General features: G+C 35.0%; 1 protein-coding gene and 2 pseudogenes across 1 annotated transcript; 2 read left to right on the top strand and 1 right to left on the bottom strand.

Annotated features, from left to right (window-relative positions):
• Positions 1 to 3955: 3955 nt before the first annotated feature.
• LOC128167852 (uncharacterized) lies at positions 3956 to 17625 on the top strand (annotated as a pseudogene).
• Positions 4292 to 9640, bottom strand: LOC128167851 (uncharacterized; annotated as a pseudogene).
• LOC128167850 (uncharacterized) lies at positions 10560 to 12873 on the top strand. Its single transcript, XM_052833789.1, has 3 exons — positions 10560 to 11527; positions 11621 to 11915; positions 12124 to 12873. Exons 1-3 carry the CDS (start codon positions 10787 to 10789, stop codon positions 12663 to 12665), a joined length of 1578 nt encoding a protein of 525 aa, XP_052689749.1. The 5' UTR covers positions 10560 to 10786; the 3' UTR covers positions 12666 to 12873.
• Positions 17626 to 20298: the final 2673 nt, after the last annotated feature.

The raw sequence follows: 20298 nt of genomic DNA, 5'->3' as shown, positions 1-20298 counted from the left end.
ATAATTATCTGTTTTTCGTATTTGTGACCAAAGTTGTCAATATAAACAATTTTGAATACAACTTAATTAACAATGTGTAAATAGCTACAATAGCTTTTGTATAGTATGACATATATGATAAATTGATTTCCTTGAAAATCAACAAATTCCCCATCTGATTTACTTTAGAATGTTAAGTATGATATTTTAAAGCCAAAAATATTATCAAATAAGGAAAAAGTCTAAATATTCTAGCTTAAAAATTTGAACATTTTCCTATATCTCTATAATAGAGCGCTCTTCAATGGAAGCCTTAGATGTTTTACAACCATCTAGGCCTCGTAATCTCATTTTTGGTAAATATAAAAAAAGTAATAAAGCCTGATTCTGGATATGCAAATCATAATAATCTACTTTAAAATAATTTAAATAAAGTTAAATTCATTAAAAAAATTGAAAATCCCTATTGCATAACTAATCTTCGTCGTAATACTTATTACAACCCCACCCCAACCCACACCATTGGTTTTACGTGTACATCACGTGGTCAGGTTCTTTCCTAGAATACGAAACGTTGTATGATATAGAAAATACCGTCATACTTCTGTTTTATATCCTTCTTTTATCAACCACGTGTTCGGTTCCTCTTTCTAATCTATAATTTCTAATCAACTCATGATAGTGAATATAAGTATTTGATTTTTATTAAATTGACGCGATAAATCTGAAGTATTTATAGAAGTGTAATCTAACTAAAATTTTGTCATTAATTAAGAAATGATTAAGATATCATTCTCTGAGTATTATGAGGTGATCACGTTCATTCGGGAGTGATTAAATCCAAAAAATCCTGAAGGACTCTTTGGTAGATTTTATCACCCGACCGTATTTGATCACAATATAATATTGAAAGATTGATTCCGAATTCCTTATATTTATATAATTTTCATCAATTATACAATCAAATATTAAACTAGTCATAAATGAAATGTATTTGCCTATATAAATTCAGAAATTGATTTGTAGTGTAATAATAGACAAAGACAGCGGACAATGTCAATATTTGAGCTTGTTCGCCCTGGATCTAGAGGACATGGTTACCATATGGTCATGTTAGCATAAAACAGGACGTCACTAATCCAACTATTTCCGAATTCTAGGAAATGTCCCGTAACCAAACACGATATCCCCATCTCTCATGTACAATCTCCAATGAGTATTAATAATTAGATTTATTGCAATGGTCTGATTGTCATGTCAGAATGTTAATCTGATTTGTATTTTCTAATTTGCTTCAATCTCTCCAAATGAAAGGAATAAAAACATACTCATAATGAAAATTTAGAAAAAATGCCTGTGACTTGCTATTTATGATCTGACTCTAAAAAATATCATGGCCTTACAATAAAAAAAATTCAATATCAAATGTTATAATGATAAAATTATATGCTATCTCTACTGTAAAGAAATGCAATTTTTCAAAATATTTTGAGTAAAACTTGATAGTCTCAGAAATTCTGAAGTGAATTGTGTACCCATTTCTTCCGATGTTTTGAATATAAACAGATATTTTCAACCCCCTCAAAAAGATAGAATGTTTATGCAAAAGACAAATGATTTGTAAAATTGAAAGTGTTGCTGATATTTCAAGTTTGCTTTGAATAATGGTTTTTATGAGGTTTTTACTGCTGCCAACGTATATTAGACTAATCAATTTACATACATGTAATTCACATAATTTAAATCTGTATTATAACATGGCTACTGAAGGGCTACAGCTGTTCTTATCCACAATCGTACAATGTAGACAATATAAATGAAGAAAATTTAGAGTCTGTTGAGAGTTGTAAGACACAGTGCTAATTGTTGAGTGTAATGGTGTAATGAGTTCTAAAAATCAAACGTTAGTTGTTGCCTGTCGACCATCTTGTGGTGCAACGTGATGTAACGTAACCATTTTAATGATCACGTCAATACCAACAACATGGCGCTATTGAAGAGCTGTTATTCACAATCGTACAATGTAGACAATATAAATGAAGGAAGTTTTGGAGTCTTTTGAGAATTATAAGCCACGTGTTGTGTAAAATGGTGGAATGAACATTGAGGTTTTAGAAATCAAACGTTAGTTGTTGCATGTCGACTGTCTTGTGATGTAACGTAACCATTCTAACGATCACAGTAATACCAAAGTCATTTTTGAATCTTGGAAAAACTAAAGGTTTCAAATGTTTATAATGACGATCAAATACAAGAAATGAATTGTCTAATGCATATTATCTGTTACATGTATTAGTTTAATTAATAAATTTGCAATTCAGAAATGATAAGTTTCTATAAGCAGATTTCCACTGAAATTGCACTTACTTTCAATCTGATTTCAAAACCTATCCCTTTCTCTCATTGATCTCTTGATCAGCTGTGTTTACGTTAGTGAGTTGATCAAATGGTCTGTTTTAATAAAACTGACTTTTTTCATTGTGCTTTACCACCTCCAGAATATGTCAATAATTAAACATAACATTTTCAAATTGCTTTACACCGAATCAAAACCTTCACCTTCAAAAGGAAGTCTCATCTTTGATGTAGCGAGTTTAATCATTTAAATGCATTCATTGATAGTTCAAACGGGATATGAACTTGTAAACAATATTATTTAATATCATTTCTAACATGTTTGAGAAGTCAGATCGTTTAAAACATAACCGGGCTGGGTCACTCAAGAACATCTTTGTGCCTCCAGTTACCAGTAAAAAGTAAAACGTTCAACATTAAGAAGAAAAGTTCTAAAATGATTACAGAAGCAAGATACTTACAGGTTACCTTAATCACGTTTAAAGTCGTGTAATTTAATAAACACACGTGCTACTATTCTTTGTAGTAAAGTATTATTTTTTTGGTAAATGATTTTTAGAAAACGTGCCTGTGTTTCATATGACGCAAACTGCTCGTTGTGATACAGGTGTTGCATTTGTCAGCAACATGGCCATGAAATCTGTGCTTTGGTGTTGGAAGCTTTCTGTGCTAAACATATTTTTGTCTTTATTGAGGAGTGACTGAGTCGATGTCGAAAAAAAGTCGACAGTTTGAGTGCGCATGACTGCGTAACTTTTTTTTCATGCAGCCGTTTGTTCAAAGTTATAACTTTCTTTTGTACTGTATTTTTATACAAAATTGAATACTACATTCAAATCATTTAATTTGAGAAATAATGATTTTATGACTTTGATAGGAGAAAACGATAAAATGGCACTGACGCTTCGTCGTTCCTATGTATACTATACACAAAGACGAAGAAAACTCTCCCATTAATTCGAGGTGGCGATAGATTTCTAAAATAAGGATTGGTTTTCCAGTTAACAGAGCATTTAGAGAAACATATTAGCATTTTAAAAGTATTATTTTGTTTAAAAATAATTTTTGTAAGCCCTTAAATGCCGCAACATTACTTTTATTAAAAAAAAATAAATAAATCATATGAAATTCTTATTTACTATCAATCGTAATTCTATTGTTAACAATTACGAGAACATGAAGCAATACGATTTTTAATGTTTTAAGAATCATGATGGTCATTGGAGTTGACCCCGCCCCAATTTTGTGGGAGCAATTGAAGTTAAAATAAGGAAATTAACAGTGAAATTGAAATTATATTTATACAGTGTATACATTTTTTAAAAAAAGATTTTTGGGATGAGTCTGCTCCACCGACCCTCTAATTTTAAATAAAACCGATGCCTTCTTGCCTGTATGTGGTGGGTAGAAACCATGTCATTGGAAACCTTTTGGAAAACCAAAATTGTTATCCTAACAAAGAAATGAACAAAACAACGATATTGAATATAAAAAAAAACCTATTATAAAGGTCTTTTTATTGTTTACACACATAACACAAAACACCTTGCAAAAATAACATATGTCAGGTTTTATATAATATAAGATACCAAACAAACTAAATACTAAACAGAAAAAATATATATATATATAAAGGCTAAAAAATTCTATGCATATATGTGTTAATAAAATGTGCATGCTCCATTTTTTTTTTAAAGAGATACATGAATAATGGAAGGAAAAATTGTTATGGTTCACGGAGGAATATGATAACTTAATCCAATGAAAAGAACGACTGAAGAGGACTGGGGGAGGGTGGGGCGGAACGAGATGTCTGCGGAACGATTTGTCTAGTATAATTCTAAAAATAGAAAGTCATGTTACCTTATCACGTGATTATAATCACATGCTGCATTAAGAAGATGGCGGTTGGAAAAATGTTGTTAACAAAAATTTTGGTGAAATCAGGTTTGTCTAATTTGCAAAACTCTACTTTAATTTTTTTAGAATGTCAAAAGGGCCTCATCGTCAATAACGAAATTTAATTTGCCGCACGTCTGTTTCGATGAATCTCGCTAATTTTACAGGTCTGTAGCTCGCCGTCGGAAAAAAAAATTCGGATGGACGACCTGGGAGCAACAGTTCCGTACGCGAAAAATAAATACAATATACCATGTAAACGGCGCACAGATCGCCCAGATTTTGGGCTACAGACTTGCTGCTTCAAATGACAGAAACGATCTGACAGATTATAATTATAAAGTCAAAATACATGTTGTTCAATGTAAAGAAAATTCGGAATGACCAGTGAAGTCAAAGTTCTATCATTAACAAGTCTAGGCAACCTCCGTTTTTGGAGGATATATTTTATATATATTATAGACTTTGAAAAATAACGTACATTGAAAATTATTATTTTAAAATGCATTAATTTTGGGACCAAGTCAGCGCACTTTTAACAGCTGATAAATAGGGGTAAAGGAAAAAATTAAGATTTTTTAGCTGTACAATTGATACAGTTGTTTGACCTGTCCAGAATTTTGACCTGTTCCATAGAGTAACTCTTCATAAATTAACTGGCAAATACTTAATAAAGGTAATTCAACATATGGAGAAATAAATCAATACATTATAAAAGGAACACTTATAATTGCTCGTTTCAATTCTGTAATATTATTTATGCGGTCATCTTGTGTTTGCTATCACCCAGTCTTAGTGTACCTACTTTCGATGCAATAAATCCATCATTGCAATGCTATTACCCACATAAAAACACATGTAAGACCCACAGGGGCCAAGCCCGTTTTAACAATTATTTCAATGAGATTATTTGTGGGTACATTGAAATAAATTTTAAAACGGGCTTGGTCCCTGTGTTAAGACCGTTTAATTTTCACTCACAAGCTAATTTCATTCACTAATCAAGTAGGTTTGATATTTATTTTAACATACCAAAAAAACTTGCAAGATATAAAATAAAAAAAAGGCAACTAGATTTTAGAATTTATTAGAGCCATTATTGTGCAAGATCCAAATATCTAATTTGTTTCCCATTCTTAGCTCACCTGAGCTGAAAGCTCAAGTGAGCTATTCTGATCACATTTTTTAGGTTTAAATTTATTGATAGAATTTATACATCTACTGCTATAATTCATTAAATGTCTCACTTAGTCTTAATAATTAATATTGTACCACAGTGGGATAGATGAAGGCGCTACGACTGTATTCCAAAAGAGTGTTACAGACCAGTATATATGATATAGTAACTATGATAACGGTGATTTTGTCTCTCATTTCTGTGCTGAATAAACTGTATAGGCTATAAAAATCCCAATGACTGGGTGACATACATTAAAACTAATACTCTACAGGTTCAGTTGATGGTGTTCAGGGCCAAAATGTTTTATCGACATTCGATTTGTATGGAAACAGCTATGCTGATTTGTAACTGGTAAAATTGCTGCCCACATTTTGTAAGAATAAGATTTTATAAGGAAAGAAATTAATTAAATAGATCAATATTACATCAACATCTGCAGGTTTCTAGTGTACTTCTGCAAAAAATTATACTCTGTCACGAGTTTTTGCTTCCAACACTTCTCTCCGTAAGAAATTTATTTTTGTAACTGTAAACCTTTATGAGTGAAAAGGGTAACTTGTCAATGAAGATATATTGGATATTTGCCATCTCGTCAATTTTAACTGTACTTCTTTCACAGGTATGGTGTATTTCTATCAAAATTCATCAAAAAGTGATGGAAGCAATAATTTGGGACATACTATAGATGTCAAAATATCACCTGGGTCTATTTTCAGTTCGCTGAATCTTGATCCTATTTGGGACGGGTCACACCATTACATTGATTCATACTCCTGTAGGGAGATCTTTTATCATTGACCAAATTGCTATACAACAAAACAAGATCCAACAAGTCAAAACAAATTTACTGCGATAATTTCATTCTAATCATCCTGCTTTCTTTGCACTTGACACCAGTTATGTTGTAGACATTTTAAATTACAATACTTTAATGTGTCTATTTATTTGCCCCAGAACACACTTGCACTCATGCATCATTCTTAAGCATTAATTAAAAGTCTGCTTCATAAAAGTGCTGGGCAAAAGTTTCAAAATTTCATTGTGTAAAGTTATTTTAAAAAAAGAAGACAGATTAGACCTTGATTTGAACAGGGGCCCCTTAATCTCTAAACCTGTGATATGATAAATTATTGTTACAAAATTATGGATCGTTACTGATAAATGATTTTTAAGCAGTATATCAGTAGTTTAATGATACAGTAAACTAATCAAAAGAAATTAAACACCAAATCTGAGTAACAGAGATGCAACAAAATGATCGCAATGGTTTGATAGTGACTCTATATCAGACTTGGGGTAATGCTAAATGTAATGGTAATGTATTGCAATGCATAACATGTTTTCATAGTAATTGGTAATGCCATGAATGTAGCATTACAAGAAATGGTAATGTAATGCATTACTTTCCAAAATCTAGTTAAATGCTGGCATTGCATGGCATTACTTTGCATTACTATGCTTTTTTATGCATGTTCATTTATTTTCATAGAATTGTGATGAATTGAATAACTGAAATTGTATTTGATTAAAAATGTTTTAAAAATGAAAAATAACACTTAAGATAAAAATATTTTAGTAGGATTATTAAAAAAAACACTAAAAATCCATTCTTAAATTGTCAATATAACTAGCTATAACAACACAATTTCATAACATTTTAGAGTTGTTATTAAATCATTTGATAAATTAACTCCAATTAGTTGTCATTAGTTCACTGGCTTATAGCATAGAGGGAACATAGCCTTGGGTGTGTGGTCATATGAAATAGATTAATGCCATTAGTTCACTGGCTTAGTTATAGCATAGAGGGAACATAGAATTGGGTGTGTGGGTGGGTGAATGCCTCAACTCCTCCAGCCTTATTTTATAAACTACAAATGTACTAGCTTTTTCTTATATTTACATACATGTATATAATTCATGTTCAACACATTTACGGTAAACCATGCCTCTTCACTCTGTATAGATAGACTCTTGGATAATTTACTGTCTCAGAGTCAGTAAGTGCCTTACACTTCATAACATGAAATCATTATATCTCTTGCAACTCCCAACTTGATGATTAGGACCCAGCTTAGGCCAGTTTTAGCCATAAACTCGTCTTAGGCTTCATTTTTAGTAAGGTTTCATTAACTTTATGTAATTACACTAAAGAAAAATGTATGAATTATGTGAGTCAGTAATTGTAAATGTAATTTATTCACGTGGGGCAGCTTATGTTATATCTTGTATTCTACTCTGTGTAGCACTTTGTATGCTGTGGTATGGATACTGTGTGAGTGACTGTTGGTATGAGTATAGAGCAGCCTGGAGGTTCCCTGTGATCTGTTGACAGATCCCTAGCATCTCCCAGGAGATGTCTCTGTATATATCACGTACATACAGTCCCTGATCATGGTGGACTAGGACCTGTAGCTCATCTAGAGCTGCTTGTGATAATGGTGTATCAATGTGTCTGTAACACAAGAACTCTAGGAAGTGTAACATTACAAACACTGGGATATATAATGTAGGCCACCTATTCTTAATAGCAGACTGTTGTTCTGGTATTAGTTCACTGATATAAAAGACTGTGTAGTTGTCAAGTTTGATATCCCATGCTACAGCCTGTCTCATCTTTTTAGACCAGGACTGCCCCCCTACAGCCTCAGTATACCTCTCTCTGTCTGCACGCCTCCTATACATCAGATATGGCTGTGCTAACTTGACCTTTGTCATCTCTATAACAGATAAAGCTTCCCTGTATCTGAGTGTCTTGTAATAATACATGGCAATGTACAACATGTCAGAAATGCACCCAAACTTGGCTGCTAACTTCAGCATTTGACAGTATATTTTGTCTGCAATATAAATCTTTTTGTTGACACCTGTGTTTGTGTACATGTTGTGTAACTTAAAAGCAGTGTGCTGAAGGATAGAGGTTGTAAGTGTCTGTAACATGGCAACTTGATAGTGTGTCAGGGGTGAATCTACCAACTGTTCTACTGTATATAAGTATTTCACACATCTGTGGAGATTTACTGTGGCATGATGATTTATCTCATTGAAGAGTTCTGCATCATAGTCAAATTCAGACTTTATGAAACTCTCATCTGTACAAACAAAAGCTCTAGGATTGTACAGGACATCAATGATGTAGGACCTGATAGAGGAACTCTGTAACAGACAGGCCAGACCTTTCTTGTACAATTCATGTAACTGTACGAACAATCTGTTTTGTGCTGACCCATGGATCTTTGTCAGAAACAGGTTGTTCTGTGGGATAAAAAAGTTAGGACAGATCCCCTCATACACCCATTTTAGGAGGAGCTTAAAGCAGACCCAGAAACCTGCTAGGAGGTTTTGTGGACACCAGTGTGGTAGTGTGTTTTGTTGAATTGCCCAGAAAATAGTTGTCTTCATGTGATAGGAACACAGCAGTTCATTGGTTTCTTCTGATTGTTGATTTATAATTTCTTTAAGAAAATTTTTTAACAATCCATAAGTCAAAAACTGACAATGGTTCATTGCATAGACACATTTCTGTTCTGCCTGAGAAAAAGAAAATCTCCATTCTTCCTTTTCATGGGGTCCTAATGGGTGTCCTATTGCTACAAAGTGACATCCATTTCTGACAATGTCATCAACAACTTCAGGACCAGGCCATGAGTGACATCTGTTTATCCATGAGGAGGCAGACGGAGGCCAAAAGTCACTAACAAAACAGTGAGCAGTGTCATATTCTCCCCCAGCTATATTACCACTACCACAGGGTCCATGTACAGTAGAATTAGGCGCTGCTGCTGAACAAGTTAACTGTCTGTATATTGAACTAGATATATAGACTCTGTCATTCATTCTGACACATGCTGATTGGAATTCTCTATATCTTGCTGGTGTCAGTAACTGAAGTAAAGTGAATCCTGGTGGACTCTCAGAACTGTAAGAGAGAATCAAGGCTGCATTGGCTGTGTTGTAATACCCAGATTGAGACATGTCCATGATCACTCGGTGGTTGTTTGGCCAGAACATCCAGTCAATATCTGATCCAATCAATCTGAACCCTTCTCTAAAACTTCCACTCTTCATCCTAATGATTCCATCATAAGGTTTCACTCGTCTGTCCACCATCTCCTGGATGTCTATTGTCTCCCTCCTGATAGCCACCAGTTGTGAAGTCCCAACTACCCGTGTCTCACACAGTCCCACAAACACGGACTCTGACATGTGCTGCATTCCTGTCTCACTGGTAAAATGATGTCAATAATCAGGAATTACAGTAACCATATTTAAGATATAGTGAAATTACTGTGTGTATTGATAGGAATTAGTCAATCTCATTTTGTCAATATGTTTTATGATTCATTTGATTCTCAAACAAACATTAACAATCAGCTCCTTCCAAAAACATTTTGGTTTTTAAGAAAAAAAAGGCTGCATAATTACTTAATTTTTTATTATGATTTAAGGTAACTCCGTACCTATAAAATCATGGGTTGAAAGTTAAAAACTTAACTTTTTTTTAACTTATTGGACTTGAATTTCATAAAAAAATAAATAAAATATATATGTTTCCGTACTATTTAAGATGTAAGGTAATAAAAACCAAAGGCTGAAATTATCATCTGAAAATCACACTTTTTTTGTTTAAAAATTGAATATAAGTGGATGGATACTTGTTTGTCTATTTAAATTTCATTGCTTACTATACCAGACAACTAAAATAAATTTAAAAAAAAAAGAAAAAATTGTTTACATTAGAAAAATTATAGCATTTAGATATATCACTTAGAGAAAAGTAGAAAAGAGTTATTTCCCTTTGTCATTATTGAATTATGTCAAATATAAGGATGAAAAACGCTTATTAAATATATCCAAGTAAACAATGATTTGAGTTTTTGATGTGCACCTATAATAACATAGAGATTACAAATCTACTTGCAAGAATTTTAATGAATTCATGGTTTATGTAAAATGTATGACGTCACAGGAGGATGGATTTACTTTAAAATGAAGTTGTGATATTATCATTAACATTACATGTATTTATCTTTCTTCACTAAAAATTGCCCTTTAACAATCTTTAAAATTAAAGTAAAAGGCTATAGAATGTCTTCGAGTGAGCTGTTAGCATATCTTTTCTGCATAGTTGAAAAACAAATAAGTTACAGTTATTGAACAATTATTTTGGGTATCACGAGATATTCTGATGGGTGGTGACGAGTTCGCGTCAGCGAACGAGTTCACACCCATCAGAATATCACGTGATACCCAAAATATAATTGTTCAATAAGGAACTTGTATCATGTCAATCATTGGTCACTTGACCCATTGTTTTAGCTCCACCCAAATTAGCACGGACTGAATTCGCGCCTCTTTCATAATAGTTGCGCGATGCAGGACGAAATGGACGTTGGCGATTTTTCTGCGTTCGATGTTTTCCAGGCGGACATCGATGACCTTACTCTGTCTCAAGTCTGCGAAGAAATGGAAAAAGAAAACGCCGTTTTTGAAGGATTTGACAAATTGACTATGTCACAGACAATGCAGGCATACGGATTCAGCCATCATGCTGATCCGCTGGACCACATGGATTTTTGTTCCTATGAGCAAACAGATTTCGGTTCAAGTATGGTCAATTTCGACGTGAATTTACCCGAGTTGAGTGATGCCGATGTTTTGGTGGAACCTGAAATTAAACCGACTGCCAGCGTATCTGCTACGGAAAATACCCGTTTTGTTGCACCATTATCAGAAACGGACGTTAAAAATTTGATAGATTCTCAGGAAAATGTCAACACTAAGAAAAACACGACCTGGGCGCTCCGTGTGTTTGAGTCTTGGCGTGCACACAGAAACAGTTATGGCGAATCTGTGAAGGAATTGCATGACATGAACACCGAAGAAATGAATTACTATCTTGGGCGTTTCATTGCTGAAGCCAGAAAACAGGATGGACAACCGTACCCTCCACGCTCACTATATCTCATTTCCTGTGGCCTTTTACGACACCTTAGAGACAAGAAAGTTTATGATAAAAACTTTCTCTGCACCAAAACATTGGAGTTTTCCGAATTCCGAAAAATACTCGACGCAAGGATGAAGGAGCTGCTACAAATGGGATTCGGCACAAAGGTAAGATTTTGTTTTTTTGCAAAACTAAGTAAAATATTTGAATTTTTGATAATTTGGCTTCTTATCTAATACCTGCAAATATTTCGATTGAAGGTCAAGCAGGCGCAGGCAGTTCTACCTGAAGACGAAAAAGTGCTTTGGGAAAAGGGTGTCTTCGGAAATTCCACTGCTGAGGCATTGCAGAGTACGGTGTTCTTCTATGCGTGCAAGTTATTTGCTTTGAGGGGCCACGACGAGCATCACCAGTTAAAATGTGATCAGTTTGCAATTGGAGAAGATCAAGGAGGGAAGTATGTTGAATTTTTCGGACGCAGCAATAAAACATACAAAGGTGGCCTCAAGGATCTGGAGATTTCCAACAAAAACATCCGTCATTATTGCCAGAATGGTAAGATTTCTCTCTCTCTCTCTCTCTCTCTCCTACTCTTTCTCTCATCATTTTAGATGTATGATTTTTAAAGTGTACGTTCATGCGCGGATCTAGGAGGAGGTGTGGGCGGACAACCCCCCCTTTCCCCCTGGTGGGAAAATTTTCTGGATCCACGTATGTGTACCTTTAATCTTATGTAATGGACTTCTGGTTTGTTTCTTTCTAGTGGATCGAAATGTAGCAGATTTCTTTAAACAGTACATTGAAGCACTGGGGGGACGAGGTGCATTTTACAGACGACCTCTCCATGGCTATCCTATTCGTTATGGTGAACAACCAATAGGTATCAACAAGCTGAAAAACTTCATGAAGATCATTTGTGAGCGTGGTGGTCTGAAGGGCAATTATACAAATCACAGCGGAAAACGAAGTTGTGCGACACAACTTTACATGGCTGGTGTCGATGAACAGGAAATCATGGCAAGAACTGGGCACAGGTCTGAAAAAAGCGTGCGCAAATACAAGCAGTCATCGACAGAGATCCAACAGAAAGTAGCATCTGTCCTAGATCCGCCTCCCACAACTTGCTCACTGAAGCGTGATCGAGCCTCTGATGATGGAGAAAACTGCATTGGTACATGCAAGTCCAAGAAAATGAAAGTTGAAGTATCTGATGAATTGCCGAAAACCAGTTATTCGAGTGTATTAAAAGAATTATCCCAAAACCGTCCGATTTTTAGCAATTGCAACATTTCTTTCAACTGCTAAACCTTAGGAGCAGAGGTGCTGTGTGAAATGTTTTTTGTTTGTTTGATATTTTGTGTAAACCGACCAATTTTCAGCGATCGCAGCCGAATCTTATGAGTTGAGCACTGTGTGAACTTTTTTTGTTGTTTTTTTTTTTGCATTTAATCTATGGCAATGGCCATTTATTTGCCGTTTTGTTTATATAAGCGACCAATAAAAATATTTTGGACACATGCTTGTTGAATGATTTCGTGCAAGTTTAAAAAGTAACTGTCAATTTGGAAATAATTTTAATAGCGTGGCTGTGGATTCATGTATATTTTGGAAGTTATTGTACATGCAATAACTTCCTAAAATTGCACGATAACGCATGCCTTAAGCTCCGCCTCTGTAAGGGTATTAAGAATTAATGAACAGAAGTTTTCAAAGGAAAAACACCGCACCCGTGATACAATATAAGTTACAACAATGATATGCAGACTTTTAGGGACATACACTTTCTAGAATTTGTCACATTTATATTTCATGTAAGTTAGTATTTTCTAATTAGTACAAAATAAGCTTATTGAGAAAAGTTAAATGTTTCGATTAAAGTAAAATGTTTATCAACGGTAATTGATAGAGTAAAGTTTTCAAAATTGTACTCACACACGAGACGACCCGTAGAGAGAGGAGAAAGCCATTCCACCGTGGTTGGAGACTGAATGTCTAAATCACTGTAATTAGGCACAACGACTGTCCGTTTATGTTGTAATAAATACAATATACACCAGTAATGCTTTTATATCCAAAATAAAAAGATTAGTTTGAACCTACTCTATTATAATGCCAATTTCTATTGGCTGCAGTCAGTAGAGAAGGAAATTTTTCTATTAAGTTTTCCATTTTATTCTAGGAACGATGAATTCTATTTCCTGTTGTGCTATATATTATAGAGAGCCATCACAGGATACATGTCTGTATAAGTTGACGCGTAGTTAGTTTGATTTCCATCAGTGGTGTTCTAGAGACATTTTATGATAAATGAATAGTCAACAATATTCAGATTTGTAAATACGTGAAAACAATAGCATAATTTGTTGAACTAAACTATATATAGCTTTTGTTCATGTTTATCCAATGAATGAAATTTATTATGTTAAATGTTGTTTCAATAGAATCCTATTTATAACATGGCATGGTCAAAAACTAAAATTCGGAAATTGTTTTCAAAATTAAAAAAAGAAGTTATCTAAAGTTTAATGTTATATATCATACTGGCATTGTAGTTTTCTAATTTCATAAGATATTATCACCTTTGTTTTCTTTTCAGTGTGGTCCGCCTCGCTGCATGACAGTGTTCCACTCTGGGGGAATTCCTATACAGTGGAGGGGGTACTACAGCTGCCTTACGCAGAACTAAAAGAACCGTTCACAGCGTACTATGACGCCACGACCAACCAGAGTCGCGTAGATTATTACGGGGGTAGGTCGTCAGAGAAACCATCAGAACACTATATTGTGTAATCAGAATTCTGTCTGCTTTTAATTAAACTTATAGCTATCAAATTATATAATGCCCTTTTTGTGTGATATTTGACAGACTTGGTTGTCACCATGCAGTTACAAGCCAAAAACACCAGCATTAAGATCGCATACATGACCACAGAGTCGGTACTTAACAACAGGTCTTGTTTTCTTGTCAACGGAAGTTCTCCGATACAGTCAATCCTACCAGATCTCACAGATTTCAAGATCAGGGACATTAGTACAAAATTAGTACATTGGTTACCATCAGTACACAGTACATTAGTGACCATCAATATACAATTAGTACATTGGGTACCATCAATACACAATTAGTACATTGGTACCATTAGTCTAGCTTCTCTGAAGTTGATTGGATTATGAATGTGATATAAAGTGAATAAAAAAGCTATATATTTATATACACACATTGATGTGTAATCACAAAATCTTTCAGTCTCCAATTAGTGTTCATGCAGGTTTGTTATAAATGCTTATAAAGTAACTGTTACACAATGGATGACTTCTGATGATATTGTTTTAGAAAGTTGGATAAGATTTAATAGGATCGACCAAAACAGATAAATGGGTCAAGGTCATGACCCATGGGAAGAAGAAGAACACGTACACCATGTGGGTGGACTCTGAAACGTCTGCCCCGGTCCGCTACGAGATGATGGGCTACGATAGACTGCTGGGCTCTCACTAGGACAAGTACTACTTGGACTACTCCAAATTCCAGAATAAGACGCTCAACGCCTCCGTGTTTGATTATACTTCTTTTGGTAAGACTTCTAGACGTCAATACTTGGATCGTTTATAAATCCACGCTTTTGTTAAAGGTAGAGGGGTCGGGGGTTGGTGATCGGTGAGGTGGTAAGCTGTGTAGAGGGGGGTGGGGGTTGGTAATCGGTGTGGTGGTAAGTTGTGTAGAGGGGGTGGGGGGTTGGTGATCGGTGTGGTGGTACGCCGTGTAGAGGGGGTGGGGGTTGGTGATCGGTGTGGTGGTAAGCCGTGTAGAATGGGTGGGGGCTTGTGATAAGTGTGGTGGTGAGCCGTGTGGTGGGGGGTTGGTGATAGGTGTGGTGGTTAGCAGTGTAGCGGGGGGTGGGGGGTTGGTGATCGGTGTGGTGGTAAGCTGTGTAGATGTGCAATCAATTCAGAATAATTTAATTACACTCTTGCTAGAATAAATTTGTATAGCTTTGAAAAAAGGATTGAATTTCATGTTTCATTGTGTTTTTTCAAGTGTCCACTTAAAAAAAACTTCTCTATAGAATGCTCTTATGAATGTAGTATTGTTTTCACCTCACCTGAGCTGTAAGTACAAGTGAGCTTTGCTGATCACATTTTGTCTGTCATCTATGTGTCTCTGTCTGTCTGTCTGTCTGTCTGTCTGTAATTTTTTCACATTATCAACATCTTATCCAGAACTACTTGGCCAATTTCAACCAAACTTAGCACAAAGCATCTTTAGGCAAAGGGATTCAAAGTTGTTAAAGTTAAAGACCGCAATCATGTTCAAGGGGAGATAATAAGGAATTTATATTGAAAATTTTGGAGAAATTTTCAAAAATCTTCTCTAGAACCATTTTGCCAAGAAAGCTGAAACTTAAGTGGAAGTATCCTCAGGTAGTGTAGATTCAAGTTTGTCCAAATCATGACCCCCACAAGAAGGGTGGGGCCACAACAGGTGGGGCGAAGGTAGAATTTTTACATAGGAATATATACAGTAAATCTTCAAAATCTTCTTCTCATAAATTAATCAGCCAGGAAAGTTTAACCTTGTGTAGAAACATCCTCAGGTAGGGTAGATTTAAGTTTGTTCAAATCATGATCCTCAGAGGATAGGGTTTGGCCACAAAGGGGGGTGGGTCGATCTTTTACGTAGGAATATATTGAGTAAACCTTTAAAATATTTTTCTCAGAACTTAATCAGCCAGGAAAGCTGAATCTTGTGTGGAAGCATCCTTACGTAGGGATTAATCAAGTTTGCTAAAGTCATCATCCCCGTAGGGTAGGGTTGGGCCACAATGGGGGGTCAAATTTTTACATAGAAATTAATAGAGAAAAATCTTTAAAAATCTTCTTCTCAAAACACAATTGGCTAGAAAAGCTGAAACTTGTGTTGAAGGATCCTCAGGTAGGGAAGATTTAAGTTTTTTAAAATCATGATCTCTGGGAGTATGATCGGGTCACAATATTGGGGGATGGGGTGGGAGGGGGTCAAAAATTTACATAGGAATGTATTGAGAAAAATCTTCACAAACTTTTCCTAAAAATCAATTTGCCTAGAAAAACTGACTTTAGTGAAAGCAACCTCAGTTATATAGATTCAAATTTGTTTAAATCAACATCTTGAGGAATAGGTTGCAGCCACATTTGGGATCCAATTTGACAATTTTAGGAAAACAATTTATTTATTCACAAAAATGAAATGTTATAATAATTTTTTTTACTTATTTGCAAGCCTTTTGACATATTGCTCTTTCTTTAAAATTGTTTTGATTTTGGCCTCTGGACGATTCTTGGGCATCACAAGGGGTTCAGAGTTTGATGTAGGTTTATATTCCATATATAAAACAATTGCTTAGGATCTTTTTGAGAACTGCAATGCTCAACATATGATATGACTATAAAATCATCCTGTTAGACCAGGGACTTGATTAAAAACAGAAGGATATCCAAGGGGAAATGGATCTTTATTTATACAGGATCTACAATTATTATATTTTGTATTATGACTCCATGATGCTGATTTTATCATACCTATTGTTGCTCAGGTGAGCGATGTGGTCCATGGGCCTATTGTTTCTTAAACGGAAACATATGTATAATTGTCAGAGTTCAAGAACAAGAACTGGTTCTAGTAATTCAGTGCGCAAATAAATGCAGTTATTTTACCCTTTCAAAATCATTGATCGGTGTCTGTGTGATGAATTAGGGGCATAAGATATAAGTTCACGTCAGAAAGACATTTTTATGTTATGTTTAGGTTTCAAGATTTTACACTGTATAAAGAAGAGTCATGTTGTTGTTATGTCTAGGTCTGACCTGTTCCGGATTTCCTGGCCCAGGTGTATCAGAAAGAAGAGTCCTGATGAACCCGATCGTGGAATATCTCCATGGCTACGATGATCATGTGGTCGAAATGTTTGCTGCACACAAAAACACAAACAGAAACATTCTCCGAAATACGACAGTAACATGGAGCACGCTCAGAGAGAGCACAACTTTAGCCAAACGTCGGGTATTTTATTTTCACAAAAAATAGAACTAAGATCAAAACAATTAGTTTCTGAGACACCAAAGCATTGTGTCAAATGACTTTGCTTTGATAAAATTTATTGTTTTTCTAAAAACGAGGAATAACTAAATTTTTCAATTGAAAGTTTACCATGTTTACAAAAGTCAAATACTAACTATTGGTTATAGAAAAATATACTAGCGAAAAAAAGAAACTGTGCATATTTAACATATGAAAAAACACAAAAATTTACAATGAACAAATTTTAATTTTTGTAATACTGTTAACACATGTATTCGTAACAACATCTCATAACACATTAATGTCAACGTCGAATAACGTCAATTTCAGCACACTCGAAAGTCACTGTTATTTGAAATTGAATTAACAAAATTAATAACGCGTGTGACCACCATTTTTGTTCACGCATGCTTGACAGCGACGCCTCATTGATGCCACTAAAGTGTTCAGAAATGCTTTAAGGATGTTGTTCCAGATCATGGTTGAAGCCTGGCCTAAATCAGCCGATGTCACTGGCTGATTTGGTAAACGGCGTAAAGTCTTCATCCAAGACGTGTTCGATCGGCGACAAATCGGGGGAAACAGCAGGCCAAGGCAAGACATCGACATTCTGTTGAACAAACAAGTCCCCATGACTACACGTGCGACGTGTAGCCTTGCGTTGTCTTGCAGCAGAGAGATGTGATTTTGATGTCTCTGTATGAAGGGTATCACATGACGTGAATAATTTCATCTCGATAGCGTACGCCGGTGTGATTTCCATTGTCAATTTGTAGAGGGGTCCTTCCACGTGCTGATATTTCACCCCACACCATAACGCTACCTCCACCAAATTATCGACGTTGCACAATACAAGCTTCCTGGTAACGCTCCCCAACGCGACGATACACCCTACAACGTCCGTCACTGCTATCTAAATAAAAACGATTACGCATAGTTCTTGGACTAGTTAGTCGAAGCCCTGGAATGCTACGGGCAGTCAAACTTGCTTTCTGGAAACGATTTCTCAGATGCACAAGTCTAATGTGGTTGTCCTGTTGACGTGACGTCACACGAGGTCGCCCAGAGCGCGGTCGATCCTGAGTGTTGCCAGATTATTGAAAACGTCTCCAAAATGACTGAATGGTGTTCCGATGAACTCAAAAGTGTCTTGCTACAGTATTAAGCTCACCTGAGCTGAAAGTTCAAGTGAGCTATTCTATTTACCTTTTGACCGTCGTCCGTCTGTCCGTCTGTCTGTCCGTCTGTAAACTTTTTACATTTTGAACTTCTTCTCTAAACCCGCTAAGCCAATTTCAACCAAATTTGGCACAAAGCATCCTTATGAAAAGGCAAATATAAATTGCAGAAATGAAAGACCTATCTGTGTTCAAAGCGGAGAAAACATCGAAAGTGTAGAAAAAGGGGGTGCATTTTTAAAAATCTTCTTCTCAAGAACTACCGAGTCATATTCAACGTAACTTTGCATAAATAATCCTTATGGAAAGGAAAATATAAATTGCCAAAATTTTCGGCGAATTCTGTTTCAAATTCGAGTAATTTACGAAATAATCGCGGTCAGTTTGTAACTTTGGGTTCGGTATTCCATATCGAAAACGAAAATTCTATTGTTTGAATGTTGACTGAATGAAGACAAACTGGTCAAACTGACAAAGATAACTTTGCCTGTTGTGCAGTAGTTTATTACATACGAAGGGATATTTGAAACATGCTAATATATTTGTGCCGATTCGAGAAGTGAATTGAGGTTAAATCTTTCAAAGCGTTGACATTTTCACTCGTGACCGTGTTTTATGTTGTTTTGAATTTCGTTTTCGCATTATGGAAATATTGCCTGTATTTTGGAATGTTTACGTATCGAATGAAATAAAGACTTCGGTAAATCAGACAGTTAATTGTTTACCTGCGTAAAATGAGCAAAATCTGATGCAGTAACAGCATATTATATTATAAATACTATACATTCTATTGGTAATTCAGTACGATCTCTACGTTATGGTTGATTATAATGAAACTTGTTTTGTAAAGATGCTCTGCATTTTCAGTCTAAATGTGAGGTTGTTTTTGCTGCTAGAAATATATAAGTATGAATATTTTATGAAAAATAAATTGTGCTCTTTCTTTGTTTTTAATTTAGTTCATGTTTCTTTTGTTTTAATTGTTTACAATTTTCTCTTTACTAAGCTGTGTCAAGTTTCGAATTATGAGCAAGATACAGAGCTGTGCTCACAGAACTGAGGCCATGCTTTTGTTCATTCTGAATAGGAAATACCAAGTTATGTAACCGGTATCTTGCTTATAATTATACCATTGACGCTGAAATTTTGATTGATAAATAAAAATGTCTTGCCAAAATGATGATATGCTGTAACTACTTTTTGGTGCACCTTCTTCAACGATGAATTGCATAATATCTACATTTCTGGTGCACCTTCTTCAACGATGAATTGCATAAAATCTACACAAAAAAGATGGGTAAATAAGGCGTGCAAAATGTCCATATGAGGAATGATTAGATACTGCAAAATTAAAATATCATTTTATCTAGTAAATGGTTTAAAAAATAATTAAAAACAATGTATGTTTAACGTAACAACGGTTTGTAACCCTTCAGTATTTCAAATACTTGTAATAGGTTGATTCAAACTGGCATATGTGTCTCAGACCTTCCAAATAATGTCATTTTTATAACTTCAATGCCTTTTTTTATAGAGTGGGTCTGCGCTCCATATTTTGGGTATAGTATTGTGAAATTTAAACTGATTTTAATCAACAAAAATGTATAGGGTGACCCATTATACTTTAAAAATGTCATTTTGTAGCCCAACAATTAAACGGTGTAGAAAAATGATACAAGTCCGTAAATCCGTGGCCAACGTC

This window comes from Crassostrea angulata, chromosome 10, assembly GCF_025612915.1.
Source record: "Crassostrea angulata isolate pt1a10 chromosome 10, ASM2561291v2, whole genome shotgun sequence".
In the NCBI taxonomy this organism is placed as follows: domain Eukaryota; kingdom Metazoa; phylum Mollusca; class Bivalvia; order Ostreida; family Ostreidae; genus Magallana; species Magallana angulata.
Note: the sequence above shows the minus strand (reverse complement) of the source record. Positions and strands in the feature narration are given on the sequence as shown.